The 26,628-nt window shown below is 33.2% G+C and overlaps 2 protein-coding genes across 2 annotated transcripts in view; both read right to left on the bottom strand.

Annotated features, from left to right (window-relative positions):
- The window catches only part of LOC123263793 (neurexin-3-like), a 763,584-nt gene that overhangs the window by 374,009 nt on the left and 362,947 nt on the right, over positions 1-26,628 (bottom strand). Inside the window, exon 19 of the mRNA XM_044726803.1 lies at positions 1,601-1,744. Within this exon, the coding sequence (XP_044582738.1) occupies positions 1,601-1,744 (144 nt within the window). The remainder of the gene's footprint in view (positions 1-1,600; positions 1,745-26,628) is intronic.
- LOC123264790 lies at positions 17,286-24,299 on the bottom strand. Its single transcript, XM_044728278.1, has 2 exons — positions 24,267-24,299; positions 17,286-18,146 (listed from the first exon to the last, which is right to left on the bottom strand). The coding sequence occupies exons 1-2, from the start codon at positions 24,276-24,278 to the stop codon at positions 17,298-17,300; spliced, it is 861 nt and encodes a 286-aa protein (XP_044584213.1). The 5' UTR covers positions 24,279-24,299; the 3' UTR covers positions 17,286-17,297.

Here is a 26,628-nt window from a genome sequence, read left to right as displayed (position 1 = left end):
AATTTTTGTTAGTTATAAGGAATTTATACATCGCCCTCGTATACGATAGCCTCTGTACGAGGTGCTTTGCTGGCTACTTAGGTTAAGTTGAGGCGTCGGTTTTAGCCCGGAATCCTCGGTAGTAATGAGTCATAGTGTTAAGTCAGTCTTAAGTGAGTCAGTGTACGTGCGAGTGAACAAGTTGTTATTTTATTTTGTTGTTAATAAATTTTTGGTTCCGTTGTTAAATAAAAATTTATTCATTTCAGATTACATTCCTCCACTCTCTTTCCCTATAGATAAGCTCAGCTCTGGCTCCGGTTCCAGGAACCGTGATTAAAAATCCTGGTGGCGCCCTTTTATTAATTGATTTAGATTCATTTGTTAGTTTTATTATTTCAATTAAATTAATTTGAGGCGCCAATTGAGCGGAATAAACACCCGTTACAACCTACTTAAGATCGTAGCAAGCTACTTTGAAACCAGGGTCCTGAAGTATGACACGAAGAACAATCCGAGGAAGTATGATATTACTGGAGGTGTACCACAAGGTTCAGTTCTAGGCCCGCCCCTGTGGAATATTATGTATGACGATCTATTAAGACTAACTCTGCCAAGAAACGTCAAACTCGTAGCATATGCAGATGGCGTAGCCGTAGTGATCGTTGCCAAACACCTGGACGAGATAAACCATATGTACGATCTCACTTTTGAGCGCGTTAACCGGTGGATGGACGCAGTGAACCTGCGACTGGCGCAACACAAGACTTAGGCAGTGCTTATTACCAGCAGAAAAGTGGTAGAGACCATTAAGCTGAAAGTCGGCGAACAAAAAATCACATCACAATCTTATATCCGATATTTGGGAGTGATGCTTGATGCCCGACTCAACTTCAAGCAGCAAGTGGAACATGTCAATGCCAAAGCGTCAGTAGTGAGGGCTAGTCTCGCACGACTGATGCCGAACGTCGGAGGCCCAAAGCAGAGCAGGAGGCTATTATTGTCATCAGTAGTCACATCGGTGCTCACTTACGGAATATCCATTTGGGCCGACGCACTAAAGACGCAAGAATCATGGGGAAAGGCTGGACCAGTATATCAACTGAGTACCCTACGAGTAGCTAGCGCCTTCCGCACAATATCAGAGGAAGCAGTGTGTGTTATTTCCGGTACTTTGCCTCTCAGAGTCCTAGCTGAGGAAAGGCGGAACCTATATTAACGAAAAAGGTCAACCTATTTATAATTTCTCTCGACTCTTCGATATCTCTCGTACTTGGACCGGTTCTGGAAACCATGATAAAAATTCCAGTGGTGCCGTTAAATATTAAAATTAAAACAAGGAGCGAGCAAGTAGCAGAAACCTTCCGTTACAATTTATTTTCTATATAAAATTGATGTCACTGAGAAAATTTTAACTAACAGAATAATTCGTCGCACTTGAAGCTGGGCAGATTTTAACTTCACTTATGAGAATTGCAATGACTTTAACTAAAACTTTTAATGCTCATTTGATATCTCTGCAAATCAAAACAATTCTCCAATTAAATTTCAAGTCTAGATTTAAAAATACAATCCTATAGTGTCCAGAAAAACGGGCAGGAAACAGCTAGTTAATTCTTACCTTTACTGCAAGTGGCTCCATTAAAATCTGTCGAAGTACAATCACAGTAGAATCTGTTCCAACCTTCAATACATTTACCACCATGCATACAAGGTTGAGATCCACAAAAAGTAGCTTGTACGTGGCATGCAGGTCTCACTGCCCCTATTAACAAAAATTTATCTATCAGTATGTAATGTGGCTATTAGAAAGACAAGTATTTTTTCTCTTTAATTTGGAGAGAGACAAGCAAGAATAGTTCTTTGCTGTATTCATAACTTGACCCTATTATACAGTAATGTATGAAATTTACATACATACTTTATAAAGCACTGTTCATTATTTTGCTAAATCGCGATTGAAGTTCAAGTAAAAAATTTGTCAGCTCGCTGAGAATTATAATTATAAAATTAAGCTGAATATAATTCAATAGATCGCATCCTCCCGACTTACCATGAGTAGTTCCTGTGGGAGTTAAGCAGGGATCAAGTTGATATATTAGGGTGTCCGTTATTTCTCAAGTTGACTTTTTTTTCGCGATCGCCCTCTGGATTTTTAGTTCTTGACTTAAAAAAAAATATCTTACCCAAATAAGCTCATAATTACCAAATTGAACCGTGCCGAAGTCGAGTTACATTTCCCATTTAAATAACATGGGAAGTTGGAACTTTTTGCAATTATATTTTTTTCTTCAAAAAAAATGTCACCACGATTATGATCAGTGCAAATTCTGATGAGAAATTGAATGCTCTACAAAAAAGTTTTCTTATAATTTTTCGATAAAATCATTCCTTTAGAAGTTATTTGTGGTTAAAGTTGTGTTTATAGTTATTATCATAGTTTTGCAGTCTTGCTATAAAGTTTTTTGTCTTATAATCATTTATTTTATCTATAAATGTTCCAAAAATTTTATCAAAATGATTAATAGTTACAGTAACGTTAACAATACGATGTATTGTATACATTTTTAATAATATTGCCGCTTATTTGTATTTTTTCTGTCTCTATTAACATTTATTTGTTAAGCAATTTTTAGTCGCATTATGATAAGTATTTATGAATTTGTTTGTTTTTGTTTTCATGAATGATTTGCACTAAACATTGTTTTTGTTCTTTGTTATGCGTTGAATTGTTGATGTATTTTTGAGTTCATCGAAGCGCTCTTTCAGCTACATCGTTAACAATTGTAGATTATTAACAATGTCTAATCCTTCCAAACAATCATTATTGGTGGCTCATGTCTCAAAGTTAATCTCTAGCAATTTTTTATTTATGTTGAATCAAAAAAAAAATTTTCATCGAATTTGAATTAATAAAAATTAATTTATTTAAGAAAGAAATCAATATCTTTTTTTTTTTGAATTGATAATTTCATTATCTGCATTAACTATATAGCGTTCAGGGGGAATCAAAATCGAAATTTTTATGACATTTTAATAATTTAACGTAGTTGGATCCTGCAAGACATATTTCAAGAAAATTATGAAATTTTTTTTACTGAAAGATAATTATATTAATGATTCACCACCAAAATTTCAGATCAATTCACCACATTGTTTTTAAGCAATGAATTTTCGAAATTGCAACATTTACACGTAAAGGTATAGAAAGATAGTGAAGTTATATAACTTTTATATGTGGTTATATACTATAGTATGAAGTTATATACTATAGTATGAAATTATTTGCATCACTCGAGTGGTATGGAAGATTTTATACTAACTTTACCATCTCTCTATACCTCTGCGTATAAATGATGCAATTTCGAAAATTAATTTCTCAAAAACGGTGTAGTGAATCGATCTGAAATTTTGGTAGTGAATTGCTAATATATTTATCTTTCGATGAAAAAAATTTCATAATTTTCTTGGAATATGCCTTGCAGAATCCAACTGTCTTAATCATTTTTCGTTTTACGTGAAGTTATGTATTTGAATCGAAAAAAGTCAAATCAGCTTTTTTACCAGTTAAACACCACAGATGGTTTTTAAATTTGTGCAATACTGCCTCAGAAATTTTCTTGACGGTCGTCCTGTAATGATACAGTCTTTATATAATTTATATCTTGGTATAGAGCTGATGCTGCAAGAGGTGCCAAAAACCAAAATAATACATAAATAAATACTATGAATGAACAAATATCCAAAAGATTTTGTTGCGTTTCAAGATCTAACTCGAAAATGTCCCAAAAAATATATATTTTCAGTGAATAAATCGCTTATGACATCTAGCGTGCATGGTGAAATGCAACTGGTTTATAAAATTTGATTCCATTGGCACTCTAATAATGCAACTAAAAATTGCTTAACAAATAAATGTGAATAGAGACAGAAAAAACACAAATAAGCGGCAATATTATTAAAAATGTATTCAATACATCGTATTGTTAACGTTACTGTAACTATTAATCATTTTGATTAAATTTTTGGAACATTTATAAATAAAATAAATGATTATAAGACAAAAAACTTTATAGCAAGACTGCAAAACTATGATAATAACTATAAACACAAATTTAACCACGAATAACTTCTAAAGGAATGATTTTATCGAAAAATTATAATAAAACTTTTTTGTAGAGCATTTAATTTCTCATCAGAATATGCACTGATCATAATCGTGGTGACTTTTTTTTTTAAGAAAAAAATATAATTGCAAAAAGTTCCAAATTCCCATGTTATTTAAATGGGAAATGTAACTCGACTTCGGCACGGTTCAATTTGGTAATTAAGAGCTTATTTGTGTAAGATATTTTTTTTTAGGCCAAAAACTAAAAATCAAGGGAGCGATCGCGAAAAAAAAATCAACTTGGGAAATAACGGACACACTATTGATATATATTATAAGAAGAGAAGATTTAATATAAACGACGTATGAATTTATTCAGTAATTAGTTACAACGATTGAAAAAAAAGGCTTGTGACTCTACTCAACAACGCGCTGTCCGATAAGTGACTCGAGTATATAATAATTCGGCACAACTGCATGCGCAGTAAATAGACGCGTCGGCATATGTGTGTGGTATACATGCGAATATTACTATATCCAGTAATATCATACTTCCTCGGATCGTTCTTCGTGTCATACTTCAGGACCCTGTTTTCAAAGTAGCTTGCTACGATCTTGAGTAGGTTGTAACGGGTGTTTATTCCGCTCAATTGGCGCCTCAAATTAATTTAATTGAAATAATAAAACTAACAAATGAATCTAAATCAATTAATTAAAGGGCGCCACCAGGATTTTTAATCGCGGTTCCTGGAACCGGAGCCAGAGCTGAGCTTATCTACAGGTAGAGAGAGTGGAAGAAGGTGATCTGAAATGAATAAATTTTTATTTAACAACGGTACCAAAAATTTATTAACAACAAAATAAAATAACAACTTGTTCACTCGCACGTACACTGACTCACTTAAGACTGACTTAACACTATGACTCATTACTACCGAGGATTCCGGGCTAAAACCGACGCCTCAACTTAACCTAAGTAGCCAGCAAAGCACCTCGTACAGAGGCTATCGTATACGAGGGCGATGTGTAAATTCCTTATAACTAACAAAAATTCTTAATCCTACAGTACCCTCATAAAGAGCGCTTTACTGCAGTTTCTAGCTACGTCGCGCTGTCCACCGGACCCTCACGCTCTATCAAAATTCTTAATCCTGACGGTACCCTCTTATGGAGCGTCTATACCGCAGTTTCTAACTAAGTCGCGCTGTCCACCGGACCCTCACGCTCTTAGACTGTACGAACTACTCTAATCGGCAAAACATCAACAAGTAGAGAATGTACATACTCACACACACATATCCCGCACGATCTTTACACACGTAACCCGCTCACACACACACACACTGGCTCTACTTAACTTTTATATTTGACTTATAAAATTAAACTCCAAAAATTACAACATTAATTTTTACTAAAATTTTTCAGTCATTAGCTCGTAAATAAAATTATGAATTATTTCCACAATTAATAAAATCAGATTCTCAAGAACTCAGGATTAAAATCGACGCCTAAACTTCTTCCAAAATTACCACGAGTTTAATACTCAACATTAAATAAATTTTCCGGATTTTACAGATTAAAATTTATACATTTATTTCCCAAAATTTCTATTCCATTCATCTCAACTTAATTATAAATCCTAATTCCAAATTTCAAATTAAAATCATTAACTAATTTATTGCCGTGGTCTTAATAATACAACAATAAATATTTAATTACAAGAGGTCTTCGTATCGTGAATTAATGGATTCAAATCTATTGACAGAGATCTTAATAATCTGCCAACAATGTTCGGTTACTTCCGAGATTTTACAAATTAATTTTTCCTGAATTTACCTAATTTATTTCATAAATTCTTTCGTTAAATTATTTTACTTTGTCTTTTGTTTTAGTCACGAGCTTATTTCTAGATTGAGTTTTAATCAAATTGATTTTGCTGAAAATCCTCTCACAATCACCGTTAGAGTGAGGTAGAGATATTATATTTAGTACGAATTTGGCTAAGTTTTTGAAACTCCAAATATTATCTTTATCATCATATTCCAAAATTTTATGCCAAAAAACGTCAACAGAATCATTTATATCAATATTGTCAGGTAGCTTGAAACTGCGGAGTTGTCGCCATTCGTTGTCAATAGCTTGGTATTCATTTGGCTTTACTCATCGAGGTAATGATGACATTAATTGTAGTAAAGAAGGTGTTGTAACGAGAGAGTGCTGCGAAATTGCTTCTTCCGGATTTATCACAATTAGGTTTTTTAGCAATATATCATCGAAGTCAAATCTTTTTTTGATTTCATTGCATCCTTCAATAATGAAACGTCGACAGTTAGTTAAAAATTCTATTTTTTCATCTATTAATGGTACTTTACTGAACTCAGGCTTATTAAAATAACTCATTACATTTATACCGACATAAATATTTTGAATGTTTAGATATTGAGATTCATCAAAAATATCTATCTTATTTAGAGAAGTCTTATTTACGTAATCAGCAATCAAAAAAGTTTTTGATAAATCCATATAAGCAGAGGTTCTATTTTTGTAAATTAGAGTGATCAGAGGTTTTTCTGATTGAAATTCATTCAATCCCGGGAATTTGGGTAAAGCCTAATCAAGAAACTGATAATATAATTTAATCATTGGGTCTGTCAAAAGCTTTAATATTTTTGATACTTTAGATTCAGTTTCGTTTTTTGTATTATTTTTTTTTTTTCAATTCTAGATCGAAGTTTAATTGGTTAAAGTACAAAATTAAAGCATCCCACTGCTCCAATAATCTTGAAATAACTGCTGTTATTGACAACCATCGAGTTTGAGCGAGACGAATAATCTTATGATTTTTTAATTCTATCAGCGATTGAATACCTTTCAAAGCAAATTGTCGCTTAGAACTTAAGGAAAAATGATTGTAAACACTATGAGCTAGCTGTCCACAATCAGACGGTAAAACATTACATGCACTACTTGCACAACGGTATAGATAATGGCAAATGCATTTTGTGATATAAATTCCAGGGCATTCATTTTTAAACCGAGTCCGATCTGAATTTTTGCTTCCCATCATAGTGTTACAACCATCTGATCCAAAGCCGATTACATTAGTGAATGGAATTGAATACTCATTAAATAACTTTGCTATACAATTGAAGATGTGTTCAGCTGAAGCTTCATTACCATTATCTTCAACGTTGAATATTTGATACAGTTCCCAGAAACGACTCACAACTTTTCCGACTTCAGAATCATAGAATCTTACTACAATACATAAGTTTTGTGTCCGGGAAATATCCGTTGATTCATCAATAAGTATGCTAAATAGAGATGTTTTTAATTTAACAGATAAATTTTCTTTTTCGCGAGCTCCAATTACATTAACAACAACAGCTGCACATTTAGATGACTTTAAATGAATATCTTGAATAGTCTTGCAATCGGGAAAACAATCCTTTAATAAAGGTGTTAGACGATCCATTACTCGAAAAGAAATGTTGTGCTCTGCTAAGAAACTACTTATTTTTATTTCTGCTCTTGAAACATGATGATTCTGAATAGTTGAAGTCGGTTGAGAGTATAAATTAATAGTTTTTTAATTTACCATTGAATTCATAGCAGTGTTGTGTTTTACTCTTCGAATGGTTTTTCACAACCGTTAATTCTGCCGTAAAAGTAACATTGCAAATGGTACATTTGGCTTTATATTGATTAGTTGATTCTGGAGATAACCAAGAACTAAAATTAGTATTTTTCATCCATTACTTATTAAATTTTTGTTTGCGTCGAGTATATAATTTTTGTTTTTTACATTTCGGTGGAGTGTCGTTGTCTTCACTATCACTCATGATGAAGCTACGCAGAGTTACAATCCGTTATTGTTTTCATTAATTAAACGTTCGTTATCACTATTTGGCTCGTTACTTGATGTACCCGATGACAAAGACGAATTATAATCTTCGGACTTTCCAATTTTTTCCGGTGTTATTAGAATGATTTCACTTCCTAGATGAAAGAAAAAAATTTCAATTAAAAAAAAAAATAATTTTTATTAACAGACATATCAATTTTTGTCTATATCAATAACAAATAACTACATGTGATAGATTACTTATATTTAACCTATAAATTTATTCAACTAACATCTAAAAGTCATAATACTAGAGTTACCTGGTCTAAAAATATATAAATATTCTCCACTCGTGCTCAATAATACTCGAACAGTACTTTTATCAATCAATGGTTCCAAAAAATTTTCAATTTTATTATTGTGTTCTTCTTTCTTCGAATTATCTATCATTATAAATCACAAGCTAGATTTACCTTAGATTTTTTTATCATTTAAAAAATCTTAGGAATATATATTGCACGTATATAGAACAATAATAATTTTTTTTAGATCATCAATAATATTAATTATTAATAATAAATAAACTCTTCAATTTTCTAACAATAGTGACAATAACCATGAACCTGAGCTTTAAAGAGTATCTAAAATATTAAAATTTTTAGTCAGATTGGAACTGTACTTTGTATAAAGTATACACAAAATCCATTGACCTTATATTATTATTAAGTGAAAATAGATGATTAGAAAATCAGAAAGTTAATCCGAGAGAGCAGCATAGTGAAATTTCAATTTCGGTGGGAACATTTGAACAGAAAAAAATTATCGCATAATTATGTTGCATACGTTGGATTATCGTACAATTTCGTGACATAACGACATCTCTATGTTTGATCGTACGAAGTGTTAAATTATGTGATATGTACGATAATTATTTGACGAATGCTAACGCTGTGTCCCAACCTTGCGTGCCATAGGTCTAAATTCGACGTACTGGCTCTTTCCGACACCTTTTCCACTGCCTTGACTTGTTTCGTCTGCTCCCGTAGGTAATACAGGTCTCCTATGCGATCAGCGACTAACTTCACCTCTCCATTCAGGTCCCTGACGATAGCGTCGTCTTTCCTGAATAAAATCTCTCGGTCGTTCCGAATGATTTTCGATACGGAAACTAAATTAGTTCTTGGATCTTTAACAAGTAAGGTATTACGAAGATTTAGATCAATATTACCTGTGTCTGTCTTCGCCTTGATGTGAGCAAGCCCTTTTGCCCTTGCCTTTGTCGATGCTGCATTTGTCATATTCAGCGTCATCTCACACTCCTGGATATCAGTCAGGAATTCGTCGCTAGCACACATGTGCGTGGTACATCCACTGTCCAAGCACCACCTAGACCTTGAAGTCACGTTGTGGGCCTCCTCAGGTTGATCCACGAAATAGTAGGTCTCTGCTGACGATTCGACGCTCCTCGCAGAATTTTGTTGTCGCTCAGAGCACTTTGCTGCCCACTAACCAATTCTTCCGCATATGAAGCATGGTTTGCTGCCTTTTGACTTAAATTTTCCCTGTGGCGGTTTTCTTCCATACCGATGCTTGCATCCAACAAGTTGTTGTCCTCTGCCGATTCTTCAGATCTCCTACTTCGATTTTCATCGAGTATTTTCCCAATCAGCGCCTCTGTAGTCGGTAATTCGTCGTTGGATCTAATCGCACATCGAAAATTCTCGAAGCTTGGTGGTAGACTCTTCAAAATTAGCACCACGAGTCTATCACTTGGAATTTTGATGTCCATACCTTCTAACTGCTCGACGGTGTTCGTAAAGCTGTCCAGTCGTTCACGAAAATCATTATCCTCGTCAATTTTAAAAGATATTACCTCTGTCAGCCACTCAATTTTTCTCACTGGTCCTTTCGACGCGTGGATTGACTGCAGTTTTTACCATATTTCTCTCGACGTGTTGCACTTTGTGATCGTCTTCAATTCGGCGTTGCCAATTGACAAGATAATGTCCGCTTTGGCTTTCTCATCGCCATTTTTCCACTTCGCAATTTCTCTCTTCGTGGCGTTGTTTTCAATCGGATACGGTATTTCGCCGCTTACATAACCCTATTTGTCATGTTTCACCAGGATAGACTTCATCCTCAGTTGCCAGACATAATAATTACGTTTGTCTAGTAACTCAATAAGCGACGTTTCGTGGGTTATGTTTGGTTAGCTATTTTACGACCACGTATTTAGAAAATTTTACGACGATTGTTATTTCACAATTTTCACTTCTTTATTATTTTTACATCACTCACTTCCTTTCTCGCCACTGGGCCCATAACCTTTGGGAGTTAGGCAGGGATCAAGTTGATATGAATTATAAAAAGAGAAAATTTATTATAAGCGACATATGAATTTATTCAGTAATTAGTTACAACGATTGAAAAAAAAAAATGCTTGTGACTCTACTCGACAACGTGCTATCTGAAAAGTGACTAGAGTATACAATAATCCGGCGCAACTGCATGCACAGTAGATCAACGCGTTGGCGTGTGTGTGTGTGTGGTGTGCGTGCGAATATTACTATACTTCTACATCTCTAACAGTTCCATTACTTTTCGAATATTTTCTCGGGAGGGGTCAATCGATTTCACTGAAAAATGAGATTCTTGAAATATCCTATAAAGTATCCCCACAAACTGAATTCGAGCCCTCTAATTCTTATGCCAGGAGAACGAGCCATTTGAAGTTTTAAAAATTACATTTTTAGCCTACATTTAAAAATTTAGTTCTGCAATACATCAAGCGCGAATCGAATGATTCATGTCAGGTCTTGTTGAGTACATCCTCTAGTTAGCAGAAAGAAAAATCGTATACCCCGAGACGGCTGAACCTTGTTTTATTTTACAATTAAAAACAATGACAATTTCAGTAAAATTACAATTTTTGAATCACAGAAAATTTCATTCTCAATCGATTTGCTTCGTTAAAGTTTCATTTTTTTCATTGATATATGCCTTTCAGATAAGATACTTTATAAGATCAACTAGCTGACCCGGCAAACGTTGTTTTGCCATGTGAATAATTTCTAGAAAATTTCTAGTGTAGAAAAAGAATAACTAACTTATTGGAAGTGTATAAGGATGTGGAATATGAGTGAAAAAGGCCTGGAGCGCTGTGAACGATGAGGAAATGTTGTTTAAAAATAACAAAACACCAAACATTAATTGTTTTAATTTATTAAAAGTAATAATAATTTATATAATTTATTAATTACATAATATTAATCTCTTAATGCTGCAGCGTGAACAATATTTTTTGTTAGCCCGTCTTTAGCTAATACAAACAAACTTGATGGTTTACCCACTCGAGAGCATGCAACGTATAATTGTCAGTGTAAAAAACATGGTGTGCTCAAATCTAAGCCACAAACAGACATTTTTTGGCCTTGGGATTTATCAATAGTCATTGCAAATGCCAATCTAATCGGAAATTGAATACGCTTGAATTAAATTGGCACATCTGTGGGTATAATAGGTATTCGTGGTATCAATATATTTCCACCTCGAAACTTGCCATTTAAAATGGTGCCTTCGATAAAGTTTTTCATTAATTTTTAATGACTAATCGCGTACCGTTGCATAGCCGTGGCGGGTTCAAATTACGAAACAAAATAATTGGAGATCCAACCTTCAATTGTAAGTTATGTGGTGGCATGCCTGGCAAATCTAGTGAGTAAAAAAACTCTGTTGGAAAATTTACAGCTTCAGTGTCATCGCAAACTGTATCAATAGATTTATATGATACCAAGTCCCCTGGCAATAACTGTTGTATCTTCAAATTTAAAATGTCAACGTCCACATTTTTTGCAGCTAACATTGCTCTTTCTGCAAGCCACTCGAGATTTATGTAATTCGTGTGTACATCGAGAAATATTTGTTTAATAAGAGCATCTTGCGAATCAATGATTGTGCAGAAATCATTCGCTAATTTTATGTATCCAGTATATCTAAGAGCTGTTTTGAGAATGTTTCAGCGGATGGATCTTGAAGCATTTGAACGCGCATATTTACTTTCAGCTTTACTATTCCAACATTACAGCAATGATAATGCAAAGATCCTCAATAGCAATCAATGCTTCATTGTAAATATCGTCGCTGAATGTTATCGCTAGATCGTTACACCGTGTACGATGTTGATGCAATATATCATCAGTCATTGAATCTTTGTGATTATCCCACAATATCTCTGCTCGGGCTGGAAAACATGTAGTCAACACTATAGCGAATAGTAGACGAATTTGTATTGCTGTACAGTTCAATGCTGCTTCAGCAAGCATAAATTCCCACTGATTGTCATCTTCTAGCAAGCCGAGTGCAAGGCATGCATCTTTATACGTTGTATACTGTTGCCCATTTACTTTACGTATATCTTGAAATGACAATGGGCCAGCAACATTAACCAATAATAGTCGAAGATAAAAGCACTCAGTCTGTCTTGAATTCACTGTAAATACTCGCCCCAAGGCGTTTGATTTGAATAAATCGGGGCATGCATCAACTGATGAGCCTTTCTTGCGGGGTATCCATTGTTTTGTTTGAGCCCATGTGAAATAGCGTGGTACTTGTGAATAGAGTAAAGTACGTGCAAAGGCACCAGAATCATCCGCACGATTACACAATTAAAAATTCAGTGAGTGTAGTTTTTGGTGGATTTATAGCACGGTCAATCGCTGTCTCGTTCGTGAAATATACACGCTGACCATTTTCAAGATGAACGGCTAACTGAACAACTGCTGGATCCCGTTCATGAATTGGAAAACCAAAGATACGCCAAACAGCTTCATTGGAGCTGATGTACCAACCTATTTGGTAGAGCGTTATTTCATTGTTTTTATTTACTGGAGGAGCATTCACATTGGTATTTTCCACTCTAAACACCGCCATGTCACTGCCTTTATGGACATACTTGAAACTGTATTTGATGCAAACCGTTCAATGGTTCCGGTGGTGTTTCAATTACAGGTAGTTGTACCATCCCTGATGCGTAACACATCCCGGCTGGTTCATTTTTGAATTTCAAAGCATAACAATATAAGCATTCTTTGTCCATAGCACCAATTACTACATTTGAATGAGCATAATATTCAATATCGGGCTCATACTGGAATGCTAGATGCAGAAATGATGTAGCTACAAACTCTTGATGTGCCTGTTGGCATTGTTGGTCATTTGCTCTGCGTCTATTGACAGTCAAACGGTGCAATTGTCGTTGTTCCAATCTCATGACTTCATTGCGTTCAGCTTGTGTATCGTATGATTGTTATTGACGCAATCGCGCCATTCTCACACGCGCTCCAGTATTTTCTTCCTGAACTTGTTCTTCGGTTCTTTGGGCTCTTCTATTTCGAATGCTTCTAGATTTATTTGTATGACGGCTCAAATTGGCCCCTTTGCGTTTTGTTGGCATTATTCATTGTACAATACAAAACACACATGAATAGAACTGATTGAATTATTTAATTATTATATTTAATTATTATATTAATCATTTATTTTATCTTTGATTACATTAAATATACATGTTAAAATTAGATAGTTTCACGAAAGCGAAAAATTTTATGTTTCCTAATTATATCGAAAATACATATTGTTAGAAATAGTGAAAAAAAAATTCTGTCGAAGTTAGAGCTCTTATGAGTAAACACGAAAATAAATTTCCCAATTGTGATAAAAATCTAACTTTCACCGAATTCGTTTTTCACCATTCCCAACAATATTTTCGTTATAAATAAGAAAGAATAATTTTTGATTTTATAATCAACGTAAAAAATAATTTATACTTACAACTCAATAGCCGTTGTTTGCAGGAACTCGTGACACGTGTTGAGTATTTTAGAGGTTATGTAAGTCACTTAATTAACTGATCGTGCGATTTACACTCAAAATTAATAATTTGATTAGTTATTAATAATTAATTATATTTAATAATATTAGTTATTAATAAATAAATAATAAAGTTACTCGAGAATATATTTGATATAAGAGTTACACTGAGATAGTAAAAATGTTTAACTATTACGCTTGAAGCATAAACACTAATAATAGCCGAAAACTGTAGAGGTAACATCCCTACTCCGTGCTGTTTAAAGGGTGAGAAGTGACACCGGTAGACACATGGAGGGAATAACTTACCAAGTGATAATAATTGATGTTATCGAGTGGGATAGAAAATGATAAAATTATGAAAATGACTATTAAAAAGCAAGGGTTGGTAATAAAAAAGAGCAAATTTAGAGTTGTATGTATTTTTTGATGCCACATAATAAAAAAATAAAAAAAAAAATTGTATCAAAAAAATAAAAAAAAATTTTTGGGGTGAACACCCCTTATCACTTAGAGGTTAGAAAAATAGATAGTAGCCGATTCTCAGGCTTACTGAATATGCATAAAAAATTTCATGAGAATCGGTCAAGCCGTTTCGGAGGAGTATGGGAAAGAACATTATGACACGAGAATTTTATAAATTATATATATATATATATATATATATATATATATATATATATATATATATATATATATTAGAGTGTGCCAAAATGTAACTACCGTGGAGAACCTTTTAAAATTGGAATTTTGAGTACCGCTTTTAACAGAGGCTGCGTTAGGGCATTTCCTGAGATATTTTGGAATGAGACAATGCATTTTTATTGAATTTTTTAACAGAAGCTTAGTTTGGGCATTTCCGGTGAAAATTCAAAATTTGGCTGAAAGTGCCCAATTAAATCTCCTGTTAAAAATCCTATAACTAATCAAATGAATCCTCTCACCTCGAAATTTCTCAGAAAATGGCTAAACACAGCTGCTGTTAAAAGTGGAACTCAAAATTTCAAATTTAAAAGGTTCTCCACGGAAGTTACATTTTAGCACACCCTAATATATAAATATAAATATATATATATATATATATATATATATATATATATATATATATATATATATATAAGAGTGATTTTTTACTTTATTTTTTTTTTTCGGTCCCATCGTGAATTCTTGTTGGAAATACCCAAAAAAAAATTAGGAAAACGGTTGACCCTGAAGGCCATCCCTGCAACTTCCCGCTAATTCCATACTTAGGCGCTTGAAATTGCACCAATGACGTTTTTGAGCTCTTCGAGCTCAAAAATCTGATGGAGATTTGATAAGACACTATTTTTTGAATTTTTAAACCACAATAACTTTTGAATGAATAAACCGATTGTCACGCGCTGGCAGCATTCGACGCAGAACTAGGAATTTCGGAGTTATTCCGAAAAAACACTTTTTTCGGTTTTCGTTCACGATATCTCTCGAACGAATCAACCGATTTTAACCCGACTAGTGGCGATCGACGTGGTTTTTTAAGGTTAAGAGCTGATTAGTTTTTGGAGTTGAACCATCAAGCCGTTTAAAAGTTATTCCAAAAAAACCACATTTAAAAAAAAATTTTTTTTTCAGTTTTTCGAAGGTTTCTCAAAATCTATTGATCTGAATCGGTCCAAATAGTTTTCAAAATCTAAATTTGGTCAAGCCCTTTCGAATGTCACCAACCGCGATGAAATCGGTCAAGCTGTTCAAAAGTTATAAGCGGATCACATACTTTCACACAAACACACACACACACACACACACACACACACACACACACACACACACACACACATATATATATGTATATATATATATATATATATATATATATATACATATAGACACAGTGACAACATCGCGAGGGTAGTCAGGGAAGCTTCCTATGACCTTAAAACGTCGAGATCTGATGAAAACTCGATTTTTCAAAACAGGGTGAAAACAATAACTTCCTAATTTTTGAAAATCTTCGATTTTGTTAGTGGGAAGTTAAAAATGTCGCAGTGATTTTAAAAACACTTGTTTTCAAATCTTTTATTGACGATATCTTTTGAACCACTCAACCGATTTCTACGTTTTTGGCGGCAATCGACGCGGTTTTTTAAGCTCTATAAATTATGCTATGTCATCAAAAGTGATCCGAGAAGAAATGACGAAGTTATGTGAAAAAAACACTTTTTTCGGTTTTTTTCGGTTTTCTTTCGTTCACGCTATCTCTCGAACGAATCAACCGATTTTGATCGGGTTGACGCCGATCGGCGTGGTTTTTCAAGCTTAAGGGCGGATTAGTTTAAAAGATAAAAGAGCCGTTTAAAAGATATTCCAAAAAAACTACTTTCAAAAATGATTTTTTTCTTATTTTCTTTAAGATTTTTCAAGATTTCTTAAAATCTATCGGTCCGAATCGGTTCAAATTCTCAGGAAATCTAAGTTCAGCGTAGCCCTTTCGAATGGCACCAACCGCGATGAAATCGGTTCAACCGTTCAAAAGTTATAAGCGAGTCACATAGTCACACACACACACACACACACACACACACACATACATACATACATACATACAGACATAGTGACAACATCGCGGGGGTAGTCAGGGAAGCTTCCTGTGACCTTCAAACGTCGAGATCTGATGAAAACTCGATTTTTGCCAAACGGGGTAAAAACAATAACTTCCCGATTTTTGAAAATCTGAGATTTTTAGCGGGAAGTTAAAAATTCCCTGAAAGTTTGAGCTCTTAATATTAATTAACGTCCTCGACCAAGGCATGTGAATATTTCCCATTGAAAATACACAAAAACTTTGATTTTTAATTTTTGAATTCCTAAAGCTCAGCGGCATTTCATGGGATTACTTTGATCGAAGATGGTTTTTTCTTAGAATTGAACGCTCTACAAAAGTGCCCATTGCCGCAAAGTCGTAACTCACACTGGCGAGGCAGTACGGGCCACTGAACCTGATTTTTCCATAAAATTGGCGTTTTTCGCATTTATCTCGTAAATATCAAGAGCTACGGAAAAAATGTAAATGACTTGTAAAGAATTCTTGTAGAGAATTCAATTTCCAACAAAAAAAGTCCTATGGACCAAATCGCTAAGATCAATATTAAGCGAGATATTAAGCCTTGAATATATTTTTTCGTGAAATTTTGGCCGATCATTGATTTAAACTTATTAATATCTTGTTTACTTTCTCTGTTTTTTATATTTTTTCTTCAATATATTTTTTTAAGGCTAGAAAAACAGGATATGATAAGTATCTTACATTATAAAAGCTTATATCTTAAGAATCTTTAATAAATAATGGATTGACGAGTTTCTGCATAAAACTTATGAATTCAATTACACTTAAATAATTTATATATTATTAACAGTTTATTAAATTATAATAGTTCGAATTATATTAACAACAATAAGTATTTAATAAAAATAAAAACAACAAAACCAAATAATTATTATTAGAAGCAGAAAAATGAATTGTTAGATTAATTCATTGTCAATATATTGTGATTTTTTACACGATGTGTATTGAGATCGATGGTGCTGAACAGTTTGAAAAATTCTTTGTCTTTCATCTTCGTTATAAGTCAATACTTCATTAAAACTTTCGGCTAGCGCTACTCCTCTTTCCGCAGTATCGTTTACTACTTTTAACTTTTTGAATGTATCATAACATCGTTTATACTCAAGATTTGATTCCCACAAACTTGGATCTGTATGCAAAAATTCATAGGGGAGCTCAAATTGCTCAAAAATAAACAACGAGTTTGGATTAACAAAATCGCTTATGTTTTTCTCAGATAACGACGTTATTTTTTCATAAGCGACTGATAAACGTTTATTAGGCTTTTTGACCGCTACCTGGGAATTCATTTTTTGTACGATCTTTACTTTTTCTTCTACTGACACAGTTTCATCAAAAAGAGCTAAACAAGCAAGATTTTCGTGTAAGTACCACAAATGCCGAGACAATTTATCGAGTGCTGCATTTGCAATTTCTGGATGTATTTTTCTGTAGTCAATAAGATCTTTTACTAATTGCAAATCCGAGTTTGGAGCATTTATTGCATTAGGAGCAGTAAACCATATTTTTACATAAAATATTACGATGAAAATACATATTTTCTGCAAAATTTTTTTTTCGTTTGCTCCCATTTTAAACTGGTTTCTAAACATATATATTTTCAAGCAATAGAGAGCTTTCGATAACCACCGTGCGTGATGAAAAGCACCAGGTGCTTTAAATTCGGCTCTATGACTTTTGATACCACCCAAAAAGATACAGCTCAGCTCCAAAAACTCCTTGTAATCATTTCTCGGATGATGATTCTAACAAAAAATAAGAAAAATTTAATAATTGCGGCCAGAAAAGAGGATATTTTCAGAATTTTAAAGTAAAAAATATTATTTAAAAAAATAAATAATAGTTTAAAAAAACTAAAAACACGCTTTTTATAGAAAACCAAACTAAAAAATAGAAAATAAATTTTAATAAATTTAAATTAAGAATAGTGTTAAAAATTTCAATAAATATAAATTAATAATAGTGTAAATAAAAAAATGTATTTTTTTTTAAAAAAAGCGTGGGGTGCTTTTTAAGATATCAAAATGATAATCACTCTACTCATATCTGTCAATAAAATATTTATAACTATTGACACCATGCACCCCACGCTTTTTTTAAAATAAAATACATTTTTATTTACACTATTATTAATTTATATTTATTGAAATTTTTAACACTATTCTTAATTTAAATTTATTAAAATTTATTTTCTATTTTTTAGTTTGGTTTTCTATAAAAAGCGTGTTTTTAGTTTTTTTAAACTATTATTTATTTTTTACTTTTTAGTTTGGTTTATTTATAAAAGCGTGATTTTTTAGTTTTTTTACACGCTTTTTATTAGCTTCACTTGTATGTACGGAAGCCTGGTTGGCTCACCGTTAACTTACGAAAAAGTGGCGCTCCTTTAGCCCACAAGTTAACTAGTGCACGAGTTCACTAGTGAACTTGTGCACTTGTGGAGGCGACGTGACACTATTAGAAACGCACTTTTCGAAGGTGCCGCCATTTTGGCATGCGTAAATTAAAAAATAAAGTCTTATTTTGTTATTATTTACGTTACGCTAGAACGGTGTAGACATTAATATTAGAAATTTTAATTTATTAATTGCTATTCCCTCACGGTTTTGGAAATGCCGTAAAGATTCGGTATTTATACGATATAAATGCTGTATTTTTACCGTAATACTTCAGTTATTTTAGCCAGTTTTTTTGTCGAATTATTATGAAAAAATTACGAAATAAATTCAGAATATTTATGGCAATACAATAGAAAAATTACGGTATATTTACAGCATTTAAACCGTAAATATACCGCATATTTACTGTATATCTGCGGCATTATTGCAGCAAAAAACTGGAAAAGAAGATCCCTACTTTCTATTACCGGCAAAATACCAAAAATATGCTGCTTTACTACTATCATTCAATAGCTTGAAATTTTTTTTTATAATATTATAAATTATCGTGAATTATTTTCAAGAGGTTGATAAACTAATTTCTCGATTGTTATTATTATTAATAATTTTTTTTAGTCTAGACCGGGATTCGAACTCAGATCATTTAGTTACGCGCCGAAGGCTCTACCAGTTGAGCTATCAGAGACACTATCCATATCTAATTACTCAGTCACCTAATAAGACTCACCGAGTAATAAACACAGCCGTCCATCTTACGGTAGAAAGCATTATATCTTTAATTATATCAGTATAAACGCGGCAAAATTATAGTATATCTTTGGTATTTTTACCGTAGAAATACGATTTTATTATTTTAAAATTATAGTTATATTATAGTTAATACATCGATTTTTTACGGTAAAAGTTCTAGAGTTTTACAGTAATTTTATAGTATTATTTCTGAACTTTGCAGCAAAAGTACGGTAGAAATGCTGCATAACTATAGTAAAAAAACTGGCCAAAATGACCACAGAAATACCGTATTATTTCAGAATTATAACGGTAAATTTACAGTAAACGCATTAATACCGAAAATTTACGGTATTTCAAAAACCGCGAGGGTTGCTGTAAAATCACTCTTCTAATATTTGTAAGTGCATAAGTGCACTTGTGAACTTGTGGAGGCGACGCCGCAATATTAGAAGAGTGATTTTACAGCAATAGCAATTAATAAATTAAAATTTCCAATATTAATGTCTACACCGTTCTAGCGTAACGTAAATAATAACAAAATAAGACTGTATTTTTTTTAATTTACGCATGCCAAAATGGCGGCACCTTCGAAAAGCGCGTTTCTAATAGTGTCGCGTCGCCTCCACAAGTGCACAAGTTCACTAGTGAACTCGTGCACTAGTTAACTTGTGGGCGAAAAGAGCGCCACTTTTTCGTAAGTTGACGGTGAGCCAACCAGGCTTCCATATGTATGTCAGTTTGTCAGTTTGTCAGTTTGTCAGTTTGTCAGTTTGTCAGTTTGTCAGTTTGTCAGTATGTAACTCTCCTTCGCATAAAGAGACTACCATAATGATATTATTTAAATTTTGATTATTATCAACCTAGAACCCAGGTGATGACCTTCCTAGTCATCCTCTGATGACCATCCCGAAGTTATATCTCGAAACCAGGTGTTTTCCTCCGTAGGTTTTCATCGGGAATGGCACAGATAAACCCGTACATCAACCCGGAATCCTCTGATGACCATCCCGAAGTTATATCTCGAAACCAGGTGTTTTCTCCCGTAGGTTTTCATCGGGAATGGCACAGATAAACCCGTACATCAACCTGGAAACCTCTGATGACCATCCCGAAGTTATATTTCGAAACCAGGTGTTTTCTTCCGTAGGTTTTCATCGGGAATGGCACAGATAAACCCGTACATCAACCCGGAATCCTCTGATGACCATCCCGAAGTTATATCTCGAAACCAGGTGTTTTCTTCCGTAGGTTTTCATCGGGAATGGCACAGATAAACCCGTACATCAACCCGGAATCCTCTGATGACCATCCCGAAGTTATATCTCGAAACCAGGTGTTTTCCTCCGTAGGTTTTCATCGGGAATGGCACAGATAAACCCGTACATCAACCCGGAATCCTCTGATGACCATCCCGAAGTTATATCTCGAAACCAGGTGTTTTCCTCCGTAGGTTTTCATCGGGAATGGCACAGATAAACCCGTACATCAACCCGGAATCCTCTGATGACCATCCCGAAGTTATATCTCGAAACCAGGTGTTTTCCTCCGTAGGTTTTCATCGGGAATGGCACAGATAAACCCGTACATCAACCCGGAATCCTCTGATGACCATCCCGAAGTTATATTTCGAAACCAGGTGTTTTCCTCCGTAGGTTTTCATCGGGAATGGCACAGATAAACCCGTACATCAACCCGGAATCCTCTGATGACCATCCCGAAGTTATATTTCGAAACCAGGTGTTTTCCTCCGTAGGTTTTTTACACGCTTTATATTAGCTTCACTTGTATGTCAGTTTGTCAGTATGTAACTCTCCGTGGGTAATTTGCGCGCCTGAATATTTTTGATAATCAACAAATAATAGTTTAAAAAAACTAAAAAATCACGCTTTTATAAATAAACCAAACTAAAAGTAAAAAATAAATAATAGTTTAAAAAAACTAAAAACACGCTTTTCATAGAAAACCAAACTAAAAATAGAAAATAAATTTTAATAAATTTAAATTAAGAATAGTGTTAAAAATTTCAATAAATATAAATTAATAATAGTGTAAATAAAAAATGTATTTTATTTTAAAAAGCGTGGGGTGCATGGTGTCAATAGTTATAAATATTTTATTGACAGATATGAGTAGAGTGATTATCATTTTGATATCTTAAAAAGCACCCCACGCTTTTTTTAAAATAAAATACATTTTTTTATTTACACTATTATTAATTTATATTTATTGAAATTTTTAACACTATTCTTAATTTAAATTTATTAAAATTTATTTTCTATTTTTTAGTTTGGTTTTCTATAAAAAGCGTGTTTTTAGTTTTTTTAAACTATTATTAAACTATTATTTGTTGATTATCAAAAATATTCAGGCGCGCAAATTACCCACGGAGAGTTACATACTGACAAACTGACATACAAGTGAAGCTAATATAAAGCGTGTAAAAAACCTACGGAGGAAAACACCTGGTTTCGAAATATAACTTCGGGATGGTCATCAGAGGATTCCGGGTTGATGTACGGGTTTATCTGTGCCATTCCCGATGAAAACCTACGGAGGAAAACACCTGGTTTCGAAATATAACTTCGGGATGGTCATCAGAGGATGACTAGGAAGGTCATCACCTGGGTTCTAGGTTGATAATAATCAAAATTTAAATAATATCATTATGGTAGTCTCTTTATGCGAAGGAGAGTTACATACTGACAAACTGACAAACTGACAAACTGACAAACTGACAAACTGACAAACTGACATACAAGTGAAGCTAATAAAAAGCGTGTAAAAAGGCCAAATGTATAAAACTAAATCACTTAAAAATTCGAGTTATATCGAAGTATGCAAAATAACTACACTGATAAAAGGATTTATTTACTATTAATAATTTGATTTATTTGAAGATAATAATTTAATTTAATAAATATTTTTTAACATTAAATAAATATTTATTAGGTAGAAAAGTACATTTAATAATATTCAATCAATATTTATTAATAGATAACAAATATTTATTAACAGTTAATAAATACTTGGTTGAGTGAATTTGTTTGGCTTACAATGTCATATGATATGAAGGTTGCTTATAAACAAAAATCATCCTTATAAATTATTTGCATTAATTATATTACATTATAATAACATTTATTGTAAACTACCAAATTCTATCACAGCTCATAATTATTTTTTATATTTTTACATATTAAAAACGTTAATTTATTAAGTGAATTGAATTATTATCAATGTATTCCAGTTATAGGGTTATAAAAAGTGTCAAAAGAAAATTGCTATTTTTGCTTTTTATTCTAAATAACTATTTGTTAACAGTTAACAAATATTTATTAACTATTAATAAATTAATAAATATTTATTAACAGTTAATAAATTCTACGTAATGAATACTAATTAACTGTTAATAAATATTTATCAAATCCCATGATGTTAAAAAATCATTTATTAACAGTTTATAAAGCTTATTAAATATTAACAAGTCCTTCTATCAGTGTATCAGAAAGATCTAATGACTGTAAAAGAAATTAACTTTATAAATAATAATTCTTTCAATGGTAAAACTATTTATGAATTAATTAATACCTTCAGATGATTTTCTATGAAGTCAAGAATATCGTCTTTTCTTTGATTTAAAATAAGTGCAATATCTTTATCCTCTGTGCCGATTTCATACGCAGATTTATCAATTTTTTCCCAATTATCTCTGAGTCTTTTGAAAATTGGTACATTTGGACTATTCGTCACTGGCCAAGCAACTTCTGCAACATTTCGTAACATCAATTCAGAAGTATGATGGCGACAAGCAAGATATAATAAGTCACGGCCAATTTCATCTTCTAATAATGCACATGCATCATTAAAACAACCTAAAACAAAGAATTAGTTATTGATAAACTGTTATTTAATTATCAGTTATTCAAATTTTTGACTCAGCTTATATTTTAACTCAACATTCGTAAAAATAATTAAAAAAATTAATCAAATTCTTATTTGAAAATTTCTTCCCAAGTCAAAAAACAAATACTGTGATATAAATTCATTCAACCACAACATTAACTTACCGGTATTTGAACTAGTTGTATCAAAGCATATTGCTTTAACATTATCGCAAAGATCCCACTCTATCAGCGTTTCAAAAATGGCTGAAGCTTGGCTTTCACCTGTGCCATCAGAGAGAATCGGAGTTTTTAAATTTTTATCAGTATTTATTCCGGTGACGTGTATTGATAATCGTTCTGCTTTTGGTTGACCATTTCCCGCAGGAAGCATCTTTCCATCCCAGTGCACTACGAGAGAGTCATCAAAAATTTCTTCTTCTTTGATCGTATCGACAATTTCTTCTCTTTTTGAAATACGCGCATTGCGAATAGTGGAGTAACTTAAATTATATTTATCAATCTCAAGTCCTAAACTTTGAATAACAGCAGAAATGATGTACATCGCATTTCTGTTACTAGTTTTAGTTCTATCTAGTGCTAATACTAATTCCGAAGTCAGAATATCAATTTTATTTTTCTTAGGCGCTGGCATTGTATCTTCAAAGTCTGAACAAGTTCGCTTCAATTCACTGGAATTTGATATGGAACTACAGAAACTATTTAAGGACGACTGTTGGGATAATTTCATTCCTGAAATGAAAAATGTTAACAGTGAATTAGTAAACATATTAGCTGAATCTTAAACAAATCAAATATAATTAAACAAAACTATTATAATATTAGAACTAACCAATTTCCTCATTATTGGGAGTTTCTACTTCCATCGCAGACAGATTTTCAGAAGTTTTTGACAATCTGTCAAAAATTGCTGCAAATTTTTCGGTAAATTTTTTAGTGCAGCACAATTTGCAATGTCAAATAATTTATCAAGACGTTTGCTGAACTGTTCCACATTTGTTCGTTGTTTTTTCAATGTCTTTGCACGACTTCGATGATTCTTCAGTTTCATGTAGTCACTGTGAATTTTTTCCAATTTTTTAATACTGTGCTGAGGTCGAGAAGTTGGAATCAAAAGATTAGCCCAAATAGCATTCGTATCACTGATCACACTACTAGCACTTGCTCGTATACTTAATTTTAAGGATTGATGTTTGTACATAAAGAGATTCAATACATCCTTACACGAAGGTAACTTAATATTATCAATATTATGAATTTCAAATCCAATTAAATAATTATAAACTCTATTTCCGATTTGTTCAGACATCTTTGACAAGAATAAAAATGATAGAAAAATGTAACGCAACGTAAAGCATACAAATGCGACGCGAGTACATTCAGTGTTCACTGAGCTTTGTTCTCGATATTTGCGGCATTAGTATCATACAATAAAGAACAAAGAAAGCGCTGCAATTAGGCGGGCGATTTTTTAAACTAATTCAAGGTTACGTAAAAGAGGGGATTTTTGGAGAGGAGAGAGGCTTTCGATTTGCGGACAATGACTGAGCTTTCGCTGGTCGCGTACTTTTTGTCAAACGTTGTTGATCAACTGGTGGGGGAATCACCGCGATGTTAGTTACATCGCAACGTTGCCATTAGATTATTAAGCACCCACTGATGGAGAAGAAACAAAGAGAAAAGAGTTTGATTAAATGTTTATTATCATTAAAGGTTAAATATTGTAGATTATTAATTTTGCTTTAGTTTTCTAGCCTTAAAAAAATATATTGAAGAAAAAATATAAAAAACAGAGAAAGTAAACAAGATATTAATAAGTTTAAATCAATGATCGGCCAAAATTTCACAAAAAAATATATTCAAGGCTTAATATCTCGCTTAATATTGATCTTAGCGATTTGGTCCATAGGACTTTTTTTGTTGGAAATTGAATTCTCTACAAGAATTCTTTACAAGTCATTTACATTTTTTCCGTAGCTCTTGATATTTACGAGATAAATGCGAAAAAACGCCAATTTTATGAAAAAATCAGGTTCAGTGGCCCGTACTGCCTCGCCAGTGTGAGTTACGACTTTGCGGCAATGGGCACTTTTGTAGAACGTTCAATTCTAAGAAAAAACCACCTTCGATCAAAGTGATCCCATGAAATGCCACTGAGCTTTAGAAATTCAAAAATTAAAAATCAAAGTTTTTGTGTATTTTCAATGGGAAATATTCACATGCCTTGGTCGAGGACGTTAATTAATATTAAGAGCTCAAACTTTCAGGGAATTTTTTTTTGGGTATTTCCAACAAGAATTCACGATGGGACCGAAAAAAAAAAAATAAAGTAAAAAAAAAATCACCCTAATATATATATATATATATGGGAAAAATTTTCCATGTCAAAAGATTATTTTGGTCAATTGTTTAAATTTATTTTCTTCTATTATTTAATTATTTTGGCTCAGCTGAAGGAAGGCGGAGATTCGACGCGACTGTGTCGCCCCGAACGGTCTCCTGATCAGAGTGCGAAGCTTGAGGTAAGACAGGTTGGAGGGAAAAGCGCCGAATTTCAAAAGTATGCATGAATGAGTGTGAATATTGTAAAGAGTATGATAGAGTGAGAGCGAAAATAAGTTAAAGCGATCAGACGAACCCGAAAATTTCACGGAGCCATCAACGACCAGCGTGACATCTGGAGAAGGACCACGGCGAGAGCGAAACAAAATTTGAAACCGACGAATGACGACGGCGTTTGAGCAACTTGAAGTCGAGCGAGGATAGATGGAGGCACCATCTGGATGCCGTAAGCCGAACCGAGTGGCATATTGACCAATCATCGATCGCAACAGAATACTGGACGCATCCCGTAATACAACGGCCGGCTAGAAGAAGCTGTGAGCTGATTGGATGCGAGTTTTTGGAACGAACCGAAAAATAAAGAGCATCTGTTACCGAGGAGGCAGCGATATTAACTATCAATTCTGATCTGGACGTTGTACCTGTTGGTTGACGATCATTCTGATACGTCATTAACGAGATACTTTCACCGTTATTAAGAACTGGTGGAGTGATAAGATATTGCCGGTAATTAAAATTGTTGTATCGCTGAGAATATTTTTTGACGATCGTTTGGGCTGGTGGATTATTACCGAGTGCCAAGGTATTTTGCCAGCACGTGCAAGTGGGTGACGCCATCGCCGAGAGATCGA

This window comes from Cotesia glomerata, linkage group LG1 (assembly GCF_020080835.1).
Source record: "Cotesia glomerata isolate CgM1 linkage group LG1, MPM_Cglom_v2.3, whole genome shotgun sequence".
Lineage (NCBI taxonomy): Eukaryota > Metazoa > Arthropoda > Insecta > Hymenoptera > Braconidae > Cotesia > Cotesia glomerata.
The sequence above is the reverse complement of the archived record's forward strand: the minus strand, read 5'-3'. Positions and strand labels throughout refer to the sequence as shown.